Source organism: Callorhinchus milii, unplaced genomic scaffold (genome assembly GCF_018977255.1).
Source record: "Callorhinchus milii isolate IMCB2004 unplaced genomic scaffold, IMCB_Cmil_1.0 Scaffold88, whole genome shotgun sequence".
NCBI classification, from domain to species: domain Eukaryota; kingdom Metazoa; phylum Chordata; class Chondrichthyes; order Chimaeriformes; family Callorhinchidae; genus Callorhinchus; species Callorhinchus milii.
The window spans coordinates 183,142-204,872 of record NW_024704829.1 but is presented as its reverse complement, the minus strand read 5'-3'; the positions used below and the strand labels follow the sequence as shown (position 1 = coordinate 204,872).

The 21,731-nt window shown below is 50.7% G+C and overlaps 1 protein-coding gene across 1 annotated transcript; it reads left to right on the top strand.

The window, feature by feature from the left end:
• The first annotated feature begins 12,328 nt into the window (after positions 1 to 12,328).
• On the top strand, positions 12,329 to 18,967 carry LOC103172460 (soluble scavenger receptor cysteine-rich domain-containing protein SSC5D-like). Its single transcript, XM_042345751.1, has 6 exons — positions 12,329 to 12,338; positions 12,724 to 12,779; positions 13,377 to 13,420; positions 14,766 to 14,866; positions 15,925 to 15,960; positions 18,636 to 18,967. Exons 1-6 carry the CDS (start codon positions 12,329 to 12,331, stop codon positions 18,965 to 18,967), a joined length of 579 nt encoding a protein of 192 aa, XP_042201685.1.
• The last annotated feature ends 2,764 nt before the right edge of the window (positions 18,968 to 21,731 follow it).

The following is a 21,731-nucleotide window of genomic DNA, read 5'->3' as shown; positions in this document are numbered from 1 at the left end:
ACCTCTCCAACCTACTATCCCCCTACCTACCTGCCCGTACCCTCCGTTCCTCTGGCTCCGGTCTGCTCCACGTCCCCCGACCCAACCGCCCTACTATCGGTGGTCGGGCCTTCAGCCTCTCAGCCCCGAGGCTCTGGAACTCCATCCCCCAGTGCCTTCACCGCTTCCTCCCTTTCCTCCTTCAAGGCCGGTCTCAAAACCTTTCTCTTTGACCGAGCCTTCAGCTCCCCTCTCGACTCTCTTCCCCCTCCTCGCTCCCTCCCTTCCCTCCCCTCCCCCTGACCATTTCCCCCTCCTCGCTCCCTCCCTTCCCTCACCCTGACCATTTCCCCCTCCTCGCTCCCTCCCTTCCCTCCCCTCACCCTGACCATTTCCCCCCCCTCCTCCCTCCCCCCCCCCCCCCCCCCCCCCTTCCCCCCTCCCTCCTTCCCTCCCCTCCCCCTGACCATTTCCCCTCCTCGCTCCCTCCCTTCCCTCACCCTGACCATTTCCCCACTGCTCGCTCCCTCCCTTCCCTCCCCACACCCTGACCATTTCCCCACTGCTCGGGTCATGACCCAACTGTGCAGCGCCTTGGGACGTCCTCCTGACTTGAAAGGCGCTTTATAAATGGAATCTTGTTGTTGTTGTTGTGTGTGCATCTTTCTGTGTGCCTTTTCCTGTATGTCTCTCTGTGTGTGTGTATGTGTTTCTCTGTGTCTGTCTGTGTGTATGTCTGTATGTGTGTCTGTCTCACACTCTCTGTCGCTCTCTCTAACAGGGTACACTGTAAAGTGTAGTGACTGTGTGTTTTGTCTATATAGAGGTTCTCACTGTTAATATCAGACTACATAGAGGTGTCACTGTGTCTGAACCTTTGCGAGTGTTTGTCAGTGTGTGGGTTGTATATCTGTGTGTGTGCATCTGTGTTTGTGTGTCTGTGGTGTGGCTGTATCTGTGTGTGTGTGTGTGCGTGTGTTTGTTTGTCTGTCTCACTATCACTATCTCTCTCACAGGATCAATTTAGTGACTGTGTGTTTTGTCTATGTAGAGGTTCTCACTGTTAATAAAAGCCTATATATAGAGAGAGTGTGTGTGTGTCTGTGTGTGTATCTATGTGTGTCAGCCCGGCTCAGTGTGTCTGTGTGTGTGTGTGTATTTTTCTCGCAGGAGACACTGTAAACTGTAGTGACTATGTATTTTGTCTATATAGAGATCCTCACTGTTTCTGTGTGTCTGTGTGTGTATCTGTGTGTGTGTTTCTGTCTGTCTCACTATTTCTGTCTCTCTCTCACTGGATCAATTATAAAGTGTAGTGACTGTATACTTTGTCTATATAGAGGTTCTCACTGTTAATACCAGACTATATAGAGGTGTCACTGTGTCTGCACCTTTCTGAGTGTGCGTGTCTATGTGTGGGTGTATGTTGTTTTGTGTGTATGTGTATCTCTGTTGTGTCTGTGTGTGTGTGCATGTCACGTGTTTATGTGTGTATGTGTGTGTCTGTCTGTGTTTGTGCATGTGGGTATGCCTGTGTGTGTCTATGTGTCCGTCCGTCCGTCTCTCTCTCACAGGATACACTGTAAAGTAGTGACTGTTTGTTTTGTCTATATAGAGGTTCTCACTCTTAATATCAGACTATATAGAGTACTCACTGTTTCTGTGTGTGTGTCTGTGTGTGTGTATCTGTGTGTGTGTGTCTGTGTGTGTGTGTCTGTGTGTGTGTGTCTGTGTGTGTATCTGTGTGTGTGTGTGTGTGTCTGTTTGTGTGTCTGTGTGTGTGTCTGCTTGTGTGTGCTTCTGTGTGCTTGTGCATCTGTGTGTGTGTGTGTGCGCCTTTCTGTGTGTGCATTTGTGTGTGTCGCTGGGTGTGTGTCAGCCCAGATCAGTGTGTGTGTTAGTGTATGTGTATGTCTGTGTATCCGTGTGTGTAACTGTGTGTATGTCAGCCTCACTGGCTCTATCTCTCTATCTCATACAGGATACACTGAAAGGTGTAGTGACTGTGCGTTTTGTCTACATAGAGGTTCTCACTGTAAATACAGTGTCACTGTGTGTTTGTGTGTGTGTGTCTGTGTGTGTGTGCGTGTGTGTGTCTGTGTGTGTGTGTGTTCCTTTGTGTGCATTTGTGTGGGGACGCTTCTGTTTGTGAGTTTGTGTGAGTTTGTGTGTGGGTCTGTGTGTGTGTGTCTGTGTCTACAACAACAACAAGATTCCATTTATAGAGCGCCTTTCACGTCGGGAGGACGTCTATGTGCGACTGTGTGTGTAACTATGTGTGTGTCTGATTGGGTGTCTGTGTGTGTGTCTGTGGATGTATCTGTGTATGTGTGTGTGACTGTCTCATTATTCCTGTCTCTCTCTCTCGTAGGATCAAATATAAAGTGCAGTGACTGTGTGTTTTGTCACTGTTAATTAAAGCCATATATAGAGCGTGTGTGTGTGTGACTGTGCGTGTATCTACGTGTGTCAGCCCGGCTCAGTGTGTGTGTCTGTGTGTGTGTGTGTGTCTGTGTGTGTGTTTGTCTGTGCATGTCTCTGTGTGCATTTGTGTGAGGATGCTTTGTGTGTGTGTTTGTGTGTGGGTCTATGTGTGTGGGTCTGTGTGTGGGTGTCTGTGTGTATGCGCAACTGTGTGTGTCTGATTGCATGTCTGTGCATCTGTGTCTGTCTGTGGATGTATCTGGATATCTGTGGATGTATCTGTGTGTGTGTGTGTTTGTGGGTGTATCTGTGTGTGTGACTGTCTCACTATTCCTGTCTCTCTCTCACAGGATCAATTATAAAGTACAGTGACTGTGTGTTTTGTCTATATAGAGGTTCTCACTGTTAATTAAAGCCTATATATAGTGTGTGTGACTGTGCATGTATCTATGTGTGTCAGCCCGGCTCAGTGTGTGTGTGTGTCTCTGTCTCACTATTTCTGTCTCTCTCTCACAGGATCAACTATAATATATAGAGGTTCTCACTGTTAATAACAGACTATATAGAGGTGTCACTGTGTCTGCACCTTTCTGAGTGTGTGTGTCTATGTGTGGATATATGTTTTTTGTGTGAATGTGTGTGTCTCTGTGTGCGCGTGTATGTGCGTGTCTGTGTGTATATGTGTGTCTGTCTGTGTTTGTGCATGTGGGTATGCCTGTGTGTGTCTATGTGTCCGTCTGTCCGTCTCTCTCTCACAGGATACACTGTAAAGTAGTGACTGTTTGTTTTGTCTATATAGAGGTTCTCACTCTTAATATCAGACTATATAGAGTTCTCACTGTTTCTGTGTGTGTCTGTGTGAGTGTGTGCGTTTCTGTATGTCTGCATCTTTATGTGTGTGTGCATTTGTGTGTGACAGCAGACACCGAGACACACAGTCACTGAGACACAGACACTGAGACACAGAGACACAAACACTGCGACACAGAGAGACACAGACACTGAGATACAGACACTGAGACACAGACACAGAGACACTGAGACTCAGAGACACTGAGACTCAGAGACACTGACACGGAGACACAGACACTGAGACACAGATAGACACAGACACTGAGACATAGACACTGAGACATAGACACTGAGACATAAACACTGAGACACAGGAACACAGAAACTGAGACACAGTCACTGAGACATAGACACTGAGACACAGACACTGAGACACAGGAACACAGACACAGACACAGAGACACAGACGCTGAGACACTGAGACACAGACACTGAGACATAGACACTAAGACAGACACTGAGACACAGGCATAATAATAATAATAATAATAAGAAGAAGAAGAAGAAGAAGAATAATCCTTGCATTTGATATCGCGCTTTTCACGTCGGGAGGACGTCCCAAAGCGCTTCACAGAACACACTGTAAAATGAATTGATTGTATATTTGTGGGCGAACGCGGCAGCCAATTGCGCACAGCAATGTCCCACAAACAGTCGTAGATTGAAATTGACCAATTTATTATTGTTTGTGGTTTTGGAGGATTATTATTAGGCTCTGTGTGGAGTAAGGAAACTTGCCCGAGGTTTCCCCCTGACCCCCCGGGGATTGAACTCAGGTCTCTCACTTGCAAAGCGAGTGCTCTAAGCGCTGAGCTACAGGGCTCCGGACACAGACACTGAGACACAGACACTGAGACATAGACACTGAGACACAGGAACACAGACACTGAGTCACAGAAACTGAGACACAGACACTGAGACACAGACACTTAGACATAGACACTAAGACATAGACACTGAGACACAGGAACACAGACACTGAGACACAGACACTGAGACACAGACACCAAGACACACAGACACCGAGACACAGAGAGACACAGACACCGAGACACAGAGACACTGAGACACAGACACTGAGACACACAGACACTGAGACACAGACACTTAGACATAGACACTAAGACATAGACACTGAGACACAGGAACACAGACACTGAGACACAGACACTGAGACACACAGACACCGAGACACAGAGAGACACAGACACCGAGACACAGAGACACTGAGACACAGACACCGAGACACACAGACACTGAGACGCAGAGAGACACTGAGACACAGACACTGAGACACACAGACACTGAGACACACACACCGAGACACAGACACTGAGACACAGAAAGACACAGACACACAGACACTGAGACACAAAGACACACAGGCACTGAGACACAGAAACACAGACACCGAGACACTGAGATACAGACACAGAGAGACTGAGAGACAGACACTGCGACACAGAGAGACACGGACACTGCGGCACAGAGAGACACGGACACTGAGACACAGAGACACTGACACCGCGACACAGAGAGACACAGACACAGAGATACAGACACTGAGACACTGAGACTCAGAGACACTGAGACTCAAAGACACAGACACTGAGACACACAGACACTGAGACACAAACACTGAGACACAGACACTGAGACACAGACACTGAGACACACAGATACAGAGTCACAGACATTGAGACACAGAGAGACACAGACACCGAGACACAGAGAGACACGGACAATTGAGCCAGGCTGGACACACACACTGAGCCAGGCTGGACACACATACACACACACACACACACACACACACACACACAGCCAGGCTGGACACACATACACACACACACACATACACACAGCCAGGCTGGACACATGCACACAAACACACACATACACACAGCCGGGCTGGACACACATAAACCCTGAGAAGGCTGGACACATGCACGCACACGGAGACAGGCTGGGCACATGCACACACACACACCGAGTCAGGCTGGACACACACACAAACACAAATATACACACAGACAGGGTGAACACACACACACACATATACACACAGAAATGCTGGACACACACACACAAATCCAGCAACACACACACTGAGCCGAGCTGCACACACACACACACACACACATACAGCCAGGCTGGACACACCCACACACACACACAAACATATACTGACCCAGGCTGAACAAACACACACAATCAGGCTGGACACACACAAACACTGAGTCAGGCTGGACACAGGCGCACACTGAGTCAGGCTGGACACACGCGCACACTGAGCCAGGCTGGACACACGGGCACACTGAGCCAGGCTGGACACATGCACACACTGAGCCAGGCTGGACACATGCACACACTGAGCCGGGCTGGACACACGCACACACTGAGCCAGGCTGGACACACGCGCACACTGAGCCGGGCTGGACACATGCATACATACACACACACACCGACTCAAGCTGGACACACACAGACACAAATATACACACAGACAGCCTGGACACACACACACAAATTGAGCCAGGCTGACACATACTGAGCCAGGCTGACACACACTGAGCCAGGCTGAACACACACACAAACACACACACAGCAGGCTGGGTACACACAAACACACACATACAGACACAAATTGACCCAGGCTGACACACACACTGAGCCGAGCTGCACACAAACACACACACAGCCAGGCTGGACACACACAAACACACACACACACAGCCAGGCTGGACACACACAAACACACACACTGAGCCAGGCTGGACACACACAAACACACACACACTGAGCCAGGCTGGACACACACAAACACACACACACACAGCCAGGCTGGACACACACAAACACACACACACACAGCCAGGCTGGACACACACAAACACACACACACTGAGCCAAGTTGGATACACACACAAACTTACACTAAACCAGGCTGGACACACACACAAACACACACATACACACAGCCAGGCTGGACACACACAAACACTGAGAAGGCTGGACACATGCACGCACACTGAGCCAGGCTGGGCACATGCACACAAACACACCGAGTCAGGCTGGACACACACACACACTGAGCCAGGCTGGACACACACACACACTGAGCCAGGCTGGACACACGCACACACACACACACACACACACTGAGCCAGGCTGGACACACACACACACACTGAGCCAGGCTGGACACACCCACACAAACACACACATACACACAGCCAGGCTTGACACACACAAACACTGAGAAGGCTGGACACATGCACACAAACACACCGAGTCAGGCTGGACACACACACAAACACAAATGTACACACAGACAGGGTGAACACACACACACACATATACACACAGAAAGGCTGGACACACACACACAAATCCAGCAACACACACACTGAGCCGAGCTGCACACACACACACATACACACACACATACAGCCAGGCTGGACACACCCACACACACAAACATATACTGACCCAGGCTGACCACACACACACAAACACACACAACCAGGCTGGACACACACAAACACTGAGCCAGGCTGGACACACGCGCACACTGAGCCAGGCTGGACACATGCACACACTGAGCCAGGCTGGACACACGCACACACTGAGCCAGGCTGGACACATGCACACACTGAGCCAGGCTGACACATGCAAACACTGAGCCAGGCTGGACACACGGATACATACACACACACACCGACACAAATATACACACAGACAGCCTGGACACACACACACACAAACTGAGCCAGGCTGACACGTACTGAGCCAGGCTGACACACACACACACACTGAGCCAGGCTGGACACACACACACACTGAGCCAGGCTGACACACACACACACTGAGCCAGGCTGACACATACTGAGCCATGCTGGACACACACACACACACACACACTGAGCCAGGCTGACACATACTGAGCCAGGCTGGACACACACACACACACACACACACACACACACACTGAGCCATGCTCACACACACATACTGAGCCAGGCTGGACACACACACAAACACACACACAACAACAACAAGATTCCATTTATTGAGCGCCTTTCACGTTGGGAGGACGTCCCAAGGCGCTGTACAGTTGGGTTGGGACCCGAACAGTGGGGAAATGGTCAGGGTGAGGGGAGGGAAGGGAGGGAGCGAGAAGGGGGTAGAGAGTCGAGAGGGGAGCTGAAGGCTCGGTCAAAGAGAGGTTGAACAGCCAGACTGAACACACACACTAACACACACACACACACACACTGAGCCAGGCCGGACACACACAAACATACACACAGCCAGGCCGGACACACACAAACATACACACAGCCAGGCCGGACACACACAAACATACACACAGCCAGGCCGGATACACACAAACATACACACAGCCAGGCCGGACACACACAAACATACACACAGCCAGGCTGGACACACAAACATACACACAGCCAGGCTGGACACACACAAACATACACACAGCCAGGCCGGACACACACAAACATACACACAGCCAGGCCGGACACACACAAACATACACACAGCCAGGCCGGACACACACAAACATACACACAGCCAGGCCGGACACACACAAACATACACACAGCCAGGTTGGACACACACACACACACAAATATACACACAGACAGACTGGACACACACACATAAATTCAGCCAGGCTGGACACACACACTGCGCCAGGCTGACACACACACACACAAATATACACACAGACAGCCTGGACACACACATAAACTGAGCCAGGCTGGACATACACACACACACTGAGCCAGGCCGGACACACACCAACATACACACAGCCAGGCTGGACGCACACAAACACTGAGCAGGGCTGGAAACACACTCACACAGAGCCAGGCTGGGCACACACACACACAAACATACACTGAGCCATGCTGAACACACACACACCCACACACTAAGTCAGGCTGGATACACGCACACACTGAGACAGGCTGGACACACACACACAGATATACGCTGAGCCAGGCTGGACACACACACTGAGCCAGGCTGGACACACACACTGAGACAGGCTGGACACACACACACAGATATACCCTGAGCCAGGCTGGACACATGCACACAAACACACACAGCCAGGCTGGACACACGCACACACTGAGCCAGGCTGGACACACACTCACACACACAAACACACTGAGCCAGGCTGGACACACACACACACACACACTGAGCCAGGCTGGACACACACACACACACACACACACACTGAGCCAGGCTGGACACACACACACACAAATATATACACAGACAGCCTGGACACACAAACACACTGAGCCAGGCTGGACACACGCACACACACACTGAGCCAGGCTGGACACACACACACACACTGAGCCAGGCTGGACACACGCACACACACACTGAGCCAGGCTGGACACACACACACACACACACTGAGCCAGGCTGGACACATACCTAGTCAGGCTGGACACACACACACACAAATATATACACAGACAGCCTGGACACACACACACACTGAGCCAGGCTGGACACACGCACACACACACTGAGCCAGGCTGGACACACACACACACACTGAGCCAGGCTGGACACACACACACACACTGAGCCAGGCTGGACACACACACACACACACACTGAGCCAGGCTGGACACACACACACACTGAGCCAGGCTGGACACACACACACACACACTGAGCCAGGCTGGACACACACACACACTGAGCCAGGCTGGACACACACACACTGAGCCAGGCTGGACACACACACACACACACACACACACTGAGCCAGGCTGGACACACACACAACTACGTCCCACAGAAATATTCATGTAAAATAATAATGCTGTGTTTCGCCAATAAAACATACAGTCACTACAAAATACAGTATATCCTGATGCGCTTTGTGGCATCTAAAAGATGTGATAAGGCGCTATATAAAATCTAAGGATTATTATTGTTGTTAAAAAGCAGATTGGAGATTCAAAGTGGGTTTCTGTCCAGAGAAATGCAACGGCAAATTTCCTCTACAGAAGGTCTGCGGTTGGGTTTCGTTGCTTATCTTTCTGTTGCAGTTAAATGTATGAGCCCTTTTTGCGGGGAGTTTTGTGCGGTTTGTGCTTTATGTCCGGTAAAGCTGCTAAATTAGTATCTCAACAGTGGTTCAGCTACACATCAGCCTTTGCTGTTTGGCACCAGGTCCAATATTAACCCTTTCATACGGTTTGAATTGATCAGGTCTGGACTCTTACATCTGGAGAAATGTCCTTCTCTTTCCCCAATAGTGTTGCAGGATCTTTAAGATTTGTCCTCAACACTGCAAAAACTGGACTTCAATTTACTATCTCATCTTAGAGCCTAAGATAGACAGAGGGAGAGAGAGAGACTAAGATTGTGAGAGTCACAGTTTGTATGACAGACCTACAGTGTGAGGGACAAATAGGGGAGAGAGAGTGTGTGAGAGACAGTGAGGGTGAGAGAGTTTGTGAGAGAGTGTGTGGGAGACATAGTGTCTGAGAGACAGTGTGAGAGACCGTGTGTGAGAGAGAAACTGAATGTGATGGACACACTGTGTGGGAGCGAAAGAAATACAGAGGGTGAGACTACGTCTTTGTGTGGAGGGGCAAAAGGGGCAGTGTATAAGCCGAACAATAACTTGGAGCCATTGAACTCCCATGAATACCCTCCTCCCCCTCCCCAACACGCAGGATAATAATCATTGGCACAGAGCCTTTCGTGTCAGTAGGACATGAATCTACATCAAAATGAACGTAAGGCCAAAATCTAATTCAATCAACATTCTGTTAACTTATACAGCGTCACAACCCATCCCACACATGGCTCACAGAACGGAAGCCGTCCTGCTCCTTCCTCATCAAACCAGGAGTCTGCAATCCCTACAAACTATCTGCAGTGAATGCGCGAAGCATCACTTGAAGAGCCACTGAAACCAGTGAGATTCCTGGACAGTACTGGGTCTCATTTGTGGAGAGAAACCACAATTGCCCTCTGGACACTGACAGAGCTGAAGGAGCGCGAGTCTCAGACAGAGTCCTGGTGAAGATTAACATATTAATTATCCTGGATTTAATGAGAAATATTTTACCATCAGATTTCACGAAAATTACATTAATGCAGAAATATCTGCTCCCCCTATGGTCACCCAGAGACCGGCTTCCTTATCTGATTGCAATGGCCTCAACAGCTGTGAAAGCAGCAGTGCCGGGGACCTCTCCATTTAACTCTTTATTACTCAATGCCACACAGAGGCCCGGACACACACGGCTCAATAGTGGAAACATTACATTATTTCCAACGATTTTGCAAATATATAAACCACACGGCACAAATTGGGAATCAATTAATCATCTCGTTTTAGAGCCTAAGAGACACAGAGGAAGAGCGAGACAGACGTAGATTGTGAGAGACACAGTTTGTAAGAGAGACTGACAGTGCGATAGACCCATAGGGAGAGAGAGTGTGAGAGACATAGAGGGAGAAAGAGAGAGATTGGGAGTGTGAGAGAGAGAGAGAGAGAGAGACAGATTGTGAGAGACACAGTGTATTAGAGAGAGAGAGAGAGAGAGATGGTGAGAGACAGGGCTTGTATGGATGGGCAGAAGGGGCAGTGTAGGCCCCTCTTCGAGCCTCCCCAATCTGGACAATAATACTTGCTTTTGGCAAAGCTTCTTTAGTATCAGGAGGATGTCACAAATCATGTCACAAGATACACTGTAATGTGAAGTAATTATGTATTTTGTGAGTGAACAAAGTCTACGTAGTTTGGCACAGTAACATTCCACAAACAGCCATGCAATGAATCAACAATGATATTGGAGGATTATTGGCTGTGGTAAAGTACAAGATGGGCTCATCTGGGAATTGAATCCGGGACCTTTCACTTTTCCTTGAATTTTAAGACCAGAGCGAGTAACATGCGGCTCGACCAACCAGCCTCGCTCTCTGGTTTGGAAATAAAGAATTTGAATAAAACCAAAAATGTGATCCTATTTTTCCATCACTTACATTTCTATCATGAGGGGTTCAAAAGACACCAGTTGCAAAGCCGTACGGAAATCGATGAACACAATGTAGGTGTTTTCCTCTGAATCTTACAACTTTCTGTGATCTTAAACAGAGCTACAACATGTCCCACACATTGCTCACAGAACAGAAGCCATCCTTCTCCTTTAAGAGCCGCTCCCACTTTAAGAGCCACTGGAATCAGTGAGATTCCTGGCCACTTCTGGGTCTCATTTGTGGACAGACACCACAATTGCCCTCTGGACACTGACAGAGCTGAAGGAGTGCGAGTCTCAGACAGAGTCCTGGTGAAGATTAACATATTAATTCTCCTGGATTTATTCAGAAATATTTTATCATCAGATGTCACATGAATTACATTAATTTGCAGTAATATCTGCTCCCCCTGTGGTCACCCAGAGACCGGCTTCCTTATCTGATTGCAATGGTCTCCAAAGCCAACATGGCAGCAGTGCCGGGGACCTCTCCATTTAACTCTTTATTACTCAAACCCACACAGAGGCCTGGACACATACAGCTCAATAGTGGACACCTGATGCTTTATTTACCATCATTCTGCAAACTTATATTTAATTCAACAATGGTTACAGTTGCGATATCACAGCCTTTAGCTGAGCTCATATTTCATATCTTAAAAGTCCCCGTAATGAGCAATACAGTTCAAATATCCCTCTTGAGTACAAATGTACAGATGAACAACGGAATGTCTATCCTCAGCTCAAAGTATTTTCTGGAGAAAAAAGACAAACTCACATTTCTTTAACTGCTTTGTTTTAAATGCTGCTATTTCTCACAAACACTCACTTGCTCTCCCTTCTCTATATCTGAGCTCCAGGCTTTCTCCATTTCTAAACTATTCAAAACCGGGCAGCGGAGTTTTGTATTAATTGAATTTTGTGTATTGTGGAGTTGGGGAGACCAGCGAGGAGGGCAATGGCACGGTCCAGCCGGGGAGTGATGAAGGCGTAGATGAGTGGTTTGGCTGCTGAGGATGTGAGGTATGGATGGAGGTGAGCAATGTGGCGGAGGTGGAATAAAGTGGTCCTGGTCAGGGAATGGATATGGGGTAGAAAAGTAAGCTGTTGGTGACCAGTTTTGCTCATTCTCAATGATAATTGTGCATTTCATTTGCTCCCTTCACGTTCTCTGATATAAATACTTTTTGATTCTGAATAATGTCTGAAACATCCAATATTTCTCCGGAATGTCTTGAAGATATTATGAGGCGCTATATCAGATTCAGGGAATATAATTTTATTATACAATGGGATTGTTATTATTGTTGAGAAGCAGATTGGAGTTTCAAAGCGGGTTTACTGTCCAGAGAAATATAGAGACAAAACTCCGGGGTAAAGAAATTCTGTATTTCTGTTTAATTATTTTTTTCTTTTGCAGTTACATGTTTGAACCCCTTGCGCAGGGAGGTTTGTGTGGTTTATGCTTTATATCCGGTAACGCTGCTAAGCTAAACAGCATGGCCATGGCCATGGGACATCCTTCTGATGTAAAAGGTGCTCTACAAATGTAATCTTGTTGTTGTTGTTGATGACAGTGGTTCAGCTACACATCAGCCTTTGCCATTGGACACCGTGACCAATATTAGCCCTTTCATACAGCTTGACTTGAGCTGGACTGAACTTTAACACCTGGAGAAGCTCCCCTTCTCTTTACCCAACAGCGTCTTCTTTAACATCTGTCCTGAACGCGGCACAAACTGGACCTCAATTTATAATGTCATCTGAGAGGCTCAAGTAGAGTAGAAAGACTGAGAGTAGAAAGACTGAGAGTACGGGAGACACTTTGTGTGAGGGAGAGTGAGAGAAAGAGAAAGGCAGAGTGAGGCGTACAGACACAGTAACAGACAGACGAGCATGTTTTGTCTGCTGTCGTGCAGCCTGTAAAGCGTGTTGAGATGCTCTGCTGATATGATGAGGGAAGTGTCAGGATAGTTACACACAGCGATACCACAGAGATCCGTTTTCACAGCTCAAACCGTATACCTCATCTCTTGTTCCTCTTTCAGCTTCTCACAGTTTGTTTGTTTTTAGATTTCTCATTTTGTTAATTTCCACCAAATAAAGCAGAAGCTGAGGTGAGGGGTGTCTGGTGAGGCTCAGGGATAGGGTCAAGTTTAGGGTCAGGGTTGGGTCTTTGAGTCAGGTTTAGGTTGAGGGTGAGGGTGGGTTTAGGGAGAGTGTCAGCATTAGGGTCAGGTTTAGGGTCAGTGATAGTGATGAGGTGAGGAGGTTTCTGTGGGATTGAAGTGGCTCCGGGTGAGGCTCAGTTTAATGGGAGACCAGAATCCAGGACACACTACGTGATGTTCTGGGTGATAATCATAATAATCCTTGCATTTGATTAAGCGACTTATAATATCTTTGAGGCATCTCCAAGCGTTTTGCATGATATACTGTAAAGCGAATTGACTGTATATTTTGTGGGCTGGTCTGTAAGATGTTGGGACCAGGTGGTTGCAATTTAGCGAGAACCACACGGGGTGTGTGAGTTGCAGAATCCTGGAATACTACAGCTCAGAAGGAGGCCGTTTGGTCCATCGTGCCTGTGCCAGCTCTTTGGAAGGGATGCCCAATCTGTCTTTTCCCCATTCTTTCCCCATATCCTTGCAAATATTTCCACTTCAATTAGTTCAATCCATCCCATCTCCCCAAGTCTACATTCAATCCCTTTTCAAGTACCTGTCTAATTCCCTTTTGCAAGTTGTTATTGAATATGTTTCACCACCCTTTCAGGCAATGTGCTCCAGGCCTTAAAACTTCCTGTGTAAAAAACAATTCTCCTTGTCTGCTTTCCCCTCTGGTTCTTTTGCCAATTATCTTAAATTTTTGTCCTCTGGTTACCAACCCACCAACCAGTGGAAACAGTTTCTTCCTTCTACTCTTTCAAAACTTCTCATAATTTTGATACAACATCTACTACGTCCCCCCTCAAACTTCTCTGCCCTAAGGAGAACAATCCCAGCTTCTCTTGTGTCTCCACATAACTGTAGTCCATAATCCCTGGTATCATCTCTTGGTAAATCTCCCCTGTAGCCTCTCCAAGGCCTCGATATTCTTCCTAGAATTGGGGGTCACTGCTTTCATTTAACTACTAAAACCACAAAGTTTGTCCCCTGTGGACACTGGTGAGCTGCCGCTGTTGTTCAGCTCAGACACCCCATCCCCACCCCCCATCAGAGCTGACAATGTTAACAACAACCAACAACTGCAGATGAGCAGTGGGCGGAGGGGGTGATGACAGAGGTGTTGAAATTCAAATGAGACATCATGACTGTGCTGCGTTCCTGTGGTCAGTGTGGAGAGAGCGAGAGAGACGAAGAGTGTGTGTGTCACAGGGAAGTGGGCACTTGGGGATCGTAGAACTCAGTGATCGCGGAGAAGGCTGCTCCTGAGATCTCCTCCGTGTGGTTTATCTCCAAGTCTGCGGAGACCCCACCGTTCCAGACACAAGCCTCCAGCCTTTGACCCTCACCAGCTCCTTCTCATCCTCAAGATGAAGCCATTTTTTGTTTTCCTCTTCGGTGAGTATTATTTGTAACCCAATGACAAACATGACCATTGTGTCCTGTTCAACTGTCAACTGTCCTTCATCCCCCAAATTTGTGGGATGAGGGAGGGGAGAAGAGGAGAGGGGGGAGGGAAGGAGAGCCGGGAGGAGAGGAGAGAGTGGCGGAGAGTAGAGAGGGGGAAGGAGAGTCGGGAGGAGAGGAGATACATGAGGAGAGGCAAGAGGGCATGGGAGGAGAGTGTGGCAGAGAGAAGAGAGGGCAGGATAAGAGAGAGGGCAGAGGAGAGAAGGAGGAGTAGAGGGTGTAAAGAGGAGAGGAGAGAGGGAAGGAGATGAGAGAAGGGGTGGTGAGGAGAGAGGTGTGCAGAGGAAAGAGGAAAGAGCAGAGAGGGGAGGAGAGGAGAGGGGGGCGGTAAGGAGAGAGGAGCAGAGAGGAGAGAGGGTAGGATAGGGAGATGGGTAGGAGAGGAGAGGGGAGGAGGAGAGAGGGGCGGACAGCAGAGCGGGGTCAGAGTGGAAGGATGGGAGAAGAGGAGAGTATAGGGAGTAGAGAGTGGGCTGGAGAGAGGGGAGTGGAGATGAGATTAGAGCGGGGAGAAGAGAGGACAGGGGAGGGAGAGGAGGAGAGTGGAGGGAGTGGAGCAGAGGTGTTTGTGTTTCTGATCCTTCACCAAACCTCACTTGAGAAGCGAATCAGAAACACAAACACAAGCAATCCGTGCGCAGAGAATGTCTGTTCAGCCAATTGTTGTGTGTGTGGATCTGTGAAAGAGTTTTGTGGTCAGTCCCAATCCTCCTGCTCTCCCCATCGTGTCTGTGCTGGTGCTCAACCCCACCACCACACCGTCCCCCTCCCCCCACCACCCACCCCCAACACTGGAGCTCTCTACTCTATTCCCATTCCCTGTCCTCTCACTCCCCCACTGGGGCCCTTTTTGGTGATGACCAAAATGGCTGCCCATTAAGGACTGACCATTGATGGTGTGAGAGACCGGACAGATCAGATTATTGATTGTGTGAGTTACTGTATCAGTAATTCTTGCTTTGATCTTGTTTTTTTTCCTTGTGCAGTGATATTTCTGGAGAGAAAGATGGTGGGATGTGCAGGTCAGTGACCCAATCTCACAGCCAGAAGTTGCTGTGGGAACATTAGCTGCTGAGGGTGAGACTCGGCCGCTCTTCAGCTCCATCTGGGGAACAGGAAGAGAAACCATCACACAATCCACAGGCCACGTTAATAGTCTGGTTCCAACCACACCCTTGTCCCTCGTGACCTCTGTTCCACCATTGGTGACCTCACTTTAGCCACAACACCCCGAAACCCTGAAACACTCTTCCTCTATCCCTCCGTGTTCCCCGTCTTTTTCCATATTCAGAAGCTGAAGACTTCCTGTTCGACAGTGCCTCAGGTCACCTCCACAAACCCGCGGCTCGGATTCGTGCTGCGCCACTGCGTAGGGCTCTGGGACGCTATCCTGTGTGAGGGGCGCTGTGTAAACACAGGTTTCTGTTGCTGTGGCTGCTGTGTGTCTGAGTTTACAGAAGGTATTTGATAAGGTGCCCCTGAGAGGATGGTGGGGAACCTCAGGGGTGACGTGGGCTCTTTGGAGGGTGCGGTCATGGCTCCTCCGAGGTTTGTTGGTGATTAGAGCTGTGCTCTGAGTGGGGCTATGCCGGGTTGTGTGTGTGAGTGGGGGGGGTGGGAGGGGGGTGGGGACGGGTGGGAAGTGGGACTGCCTGTGCCCTGGAAAAGGGCTGTGCATGGGCAGGTGCTGTGCCTGGGGACGGGTGGGCCATGGGGAGGGGCTGTGCCCAGGGAGTGTGTCTGTGCTCTGGTTTGCTGTACGTTTAGTGGGGAGCTGTGTCATGGAGTGGGTCTGGGCCGTGGGGGGGCTGGGCCTTGGGGGTGCTGGGCCTTGGCTGAGGGCTGTGCATTGGGGCAGTAGCTGTGTCTTGGGGGAGGGGTTTTGCCTGGTGGGGCTTGCCCTGTGGGGGCTGGGTTGTGAGGTGGGGCTGTGCCTGGGTGTGGTGTATGCCTTTGGTGCGCTGTGCCTTGGGTGGTGGAGGGCTTGTGCCTGGGTAGCGCAGTGCCCGGGGTAAGGGAGTGTGCCATGGGGAAAGGTATTATACCCGGTGGGGGTTGTGCCCTTGTGAGATGCTGTGCCTGGGCGGGGCTGCAACTCAGGAGGGGCTGTGCCGTGAGGGAGAAGGCTGCCCTTGGGCGGAGGGTCCGTGCCGGGGTGGGAGGTTGGGGAGGGGGCTGTGCCTGGGACAGTCTGTGCCTGGGTGATGCTGGGTCTGGGTGGAGGGTCCCTGCGGGGGGGCTGAGCCCTGGGTGTGTTATATCTGTGGTGGCTGTGCCTGGAGTTTGTGGCCTGTGCCCCATGGGGGGGGGGGGGGGGGGCTGCTGTACAGTGTTGGGGGAGGTGGTCTGTGACCTGGGGGAGGGTTTGTGGCTGCGGGAGGGGTCTGTGCCTGGAGTTGTCTGTGTTTGAGTTCTGTTGTACCCTGGGGAGGAGGGCGCTGGGCACTGGGGGATGGGGCTGTGGCCTGTGTTGAGCTGTGCCTTGTTGGGGGGGTGGGCGTCAGGGATGCGTGTGCTTGTCTTTGCCCTGAGGGTTTGTGCCTTGGGGTGTGCGGAGGCTGTGTCTCGGGTGATCTGTGCCTTTGTAGGGCTGTGCCTTGGAGGGGTTGATATGTGATGGGGGCGGGTGAGGGGTGAGGGGGCGTGTGGAGGGGTGTGTACTGGGGGAGGTGCTGTGCCTTGTGGGTGGGGGCTGTGCTCTGGGGGGGAGGGTGTGCTCTGGAGGGATGGTCTGTACCCTGAGCGGTGGGAGGGTTTCTGTGCCTGTGTGGGAGGGGTCCTGTTTTGTGTGATGCTGAATTCTTATATCCCCAATCCCCACCCGCCCTGGAGAGCGTAGCCCTGAGCTGTGAGGCTGCGGCCAGTATCGTGTTCCCGTGTTTAGTGTCTAACTCTCTCTGTTTGTGTATAAACTGTGTAACTTGGCCCTGACACAAACCTGAGCTATTAATATGCTAATAAAAGGACAATATCTGTGTCTGTGTCTGTATCTGTGTATCTGCCAATAGCGCAATAACCAATTGATCTACAGAGATGCTTTATACCTCAACAGAAATATCTTTTATGCGCTAATATCAAGGGCACAGCTTCTGGGATCTCCTATCGTTTATGAGCTATATTTAATAAAATTAATTAATTTAGCCGCAATAATGATGATTGCAACATGGTAGTGACAGAGATAATAACACAACATTATAGAGAGATACATCTGTACTAATATTTCCTATAACAAAGTAAAAAACAATAATAATTTTATGTGAAGTATGATAATATAAAATATAATAATGTAATTTAAACTATAATAGTCTAATATAAAGATTAATAATATAAAATATAATGTAGCATACTAATTTAATACAAAATATAATAATATAAGAATATAATAAAGTAAGATAATATAATATAAAGTATAATAACACTATCCTTTGTTTGCAAACGCTGTAACGGATAGAGGTAGTTGTGTAATAAACTTCTGTGAAGCGCTTTGGGACGTCAAGAAGACGTGAAAAGCGCTATATCAAATGCGAGGATTATTATTATTAAACTGTTACTGTTATTACCATTGATGTATTACTTACCCCCCGGACACCCTCCCACTGTGACAGACGCTCTGTACATGTACATTGTGTGGTAATATCCTGTGTGACTGGAAGTCAAACGGGTAACAGATCCTAACACTGTGTGTGATGTTTTACAGGGAGTGTGAGTGTGCGGCTGGTGAATGGCGACAGCCCGTGTGCCGGGAGAGTGGAGGTGTCCTATGGAGGACAGTGGGGCACAGTGTATGGCTATGGCCCTGAGGGCTATGGTTGGGATATGAAGGACGCGGCTGTGGTGTGTAAGGAGTTGGGCTGTGGAGCAGCGCTGTGGGCACCAGTGGCTCAGTTTGGGGAAGGCTCAGGTCCCGTTGTGGTATATGATGTTCGGTGCAGTGGGAGTGAGTTTGCTCTGAGGGAATGTCCAGGGAAGTGGAGTCCCTATTCCAGGGCTCACTTCTCTGATGTCGGCGTCATCTGCTCAGGTAAATAATTCATTCTCTGATCATTTTTCGCTTCTCATGTTTTGGGTAAAACACAGTTTGAGAAACTCTGATCAAGTTTCTATCCCACAATCTGTCAGTGTATTATTAAACCTGGGAGGGTGGGAGGGAGGGAGGCCAATGGGCCTGGGATCACTGACCCTGGTTACACTCCTGTGATGGCAGAGTCATCTGCTCAGGTAACTCTGTCTGCCTCTGGTCATCACCTCGGTCTCGGAAGGGGTGGGGTGGGGTGACCACGGTGGGGGTTGGGGGGAGCACGGAAGGGAGCAACTGGTGGAGGGGGGCAAATGGGGCGGTGAACACGGTGAGGGTTGAGCTCTGGGAGGAACATTAGGGTGTGAGCACTGAGGGGAACACAGGGGGATGAGCACAGTGGAGGTGAGCGTAGCGTTGGTGAGCACAGGGGCCGAGTACGTGGTGGCACAGAGTGGGTGAGCCCGAGGGGTAGGGGTGTGACTCAAGGGGCACAGAGCAAAACGGTGTACAGTGGGTTGAGCCCAGGTGGGGTCACCACAGCGAGGCACAAGAGGTTTAAAACGGGGGAATGAGCACAGTGGGGGTGAGCACAGTGGGGAGGGGTGAGCACAGTGGGGGTGAGCACACGGGGGAGGGGTGAGCACAGTGGGGGTGAGCACACGGGGTAGGGGTGAGCACATGGTGGTTGAGCAGAGGAGGATGAGGTTTGGGGTGAGCACAGGGGTGGTTAGCACAGGTGGGTTGAGCATAGGTGGGGGTGAGCACAGGGCGGGGTGAGCACAGTGGGGTGAGCACGAGGGTGGGGGAGTGTTGTGCACAAGGGGGTGTCAGCACAAGGGGGTGAACACAGTGGGGGGGCATGGGTAGGGGTGCACAGGAGACAATAAAATGGCTTGAGGACAGTGGGGAACGGGAGGAGCACAGGGGGGTCAAAATGTTGGTTAAACAGGTTGGGCGACAAGTGGGGGCACAGTGGGGGAGCAAACTGGGGAACACAGGGTGTTGAACACAGGTGGGTGCGCACTGGGGCAGAATACAGAGAGTTCAGCACAGGGGTGGGGGTGAGCACAGGGGTGGGGCAGAGCACAGGGAAGGGTGAACAGAGGGTTTGGGGTGAGCACAGGGTGGGGAGAGCACAAGGAGCGTGAGCACAGGATGGGGAGAGCACAAGGAGCGTGAGCACAGGATGGGGAGAGCACAATGAGCGTGAGCACAGCGGGAGGGGCTGAGCGCAGGGTGGGGCTGCGCACAGGTGACAGCTCACACCGACCCCGAGCTCACACCGACCCCGAGATCACACTGACCCCGAGCTCACAGGCAGATGTTTAGCAGAGGAGCGAGTCTGCTCTGAGGGAATGTCCAGGGAAGTGGGGTCACTATTCCAGGTCACACTCCTCTGATGTCGGCGTCATCTGCTCAGGTGAATAATTCATTCTCTGATCATTTTTTGCTTCACATGTTTTCGGTTAAACACAGTTTGAGAAACTCTGATCAAGTTTCTATCCCACAATCCGTCAGTTTATCAGCATTAAATCTGGGTGGGGGTCTCGCCCATTCCCTGGGGTCAGTATTACAGGTCTCGCACCTAAGGTATCATCTGCTGCGCAAAATAATTGTGGCTCTGATAATCACCTCCTTCTCGGTGGGGGTGGGGGGGGGGCGCGGGGAAGGTGACCACGGTAGGTCGTGGGGGGAGCACGGAATTGAGCAAGTGGGGGGAGGGGCACAACGGTGTCGGGGTGAACACGGGGAGGGGTGAGCACTGGGGGAGCACAGTGAGGTGAGCACGAAGTAGTGGGGAGCACAGCGTGGGGGTCAGCACAGGGTGGGGGTCAGCACAGGGTGGGGATGAGCACAGGATGGGATTCAGCACAGTGGGGTTTACACAGGGATCACTGAATATAGGTGGTGTCAGCACAGTTGGGGAGCACTGATGGATTGGCAGTGGGAGCGGCTTAGCACAGTGGGAGGGCCTTAGCACAGTGGGAAGGCCTTAGCACAGTGGGAGGGCCTTAGCACAGTGGGAGGGCCTTAGCACAGTGGGAGGGTTTGATCGCAGTGGGAGAGGTTGAGCACAGTGGGTGGGGCTTAGCACAGTGGGAGGGGCTTAGAACAGTGGGGGGGGGGGTGTTGAGCGCAGTGGGAGGTGCACAGCGCAGTGGGAGGGGCTTAGCACAGTGCTGCGCTGAGCGCAGTGGGAGGGGTTGAGCAAAGTGGGAGGGGTTGAGTGCAGTGGGTGGGACTGAGCGCAGTGGGAGGGATTGAGCACAGTGGGAGGGGTTGAGCTCAGTGGGTGGGGCTTAGCACAGTGGGTGCAGCTTAGCACAGTGGGTGCAGCTTAGCACAGGGGGCGGGGCTGCACAAAGTGGGAGGGGCTCAGCACAGGGGAGGGCCTAAGCACAGGGGGAGGAGCTGAGCTCACCCCCACCCCACACTGACACACACCCCACACTAACCCGCACCTCACACTGACCCCCAACCCACACTAACACCCAACCCACACTGACCCCGAGCCCACACTGACCCCGAGCCCACACTGACCCCGAGCCCACACTGACCCCGAGCCCACACAGACCCCGAGCCCACACAGACCCCGAGCCCACATTGACCCGCAACCCAAACTGAGCCCGAGCTCACACCGACCCCCTCCAGCTCACAATGACACCCCAGCTCACACTGACCCCCACCAGCTCACACTGAACCCCCAACTCACACTGACCCCCACCAGCTCACACTGACTCCCCAGCTCAAACTGACCCCGAGGTTAGTCTCCCA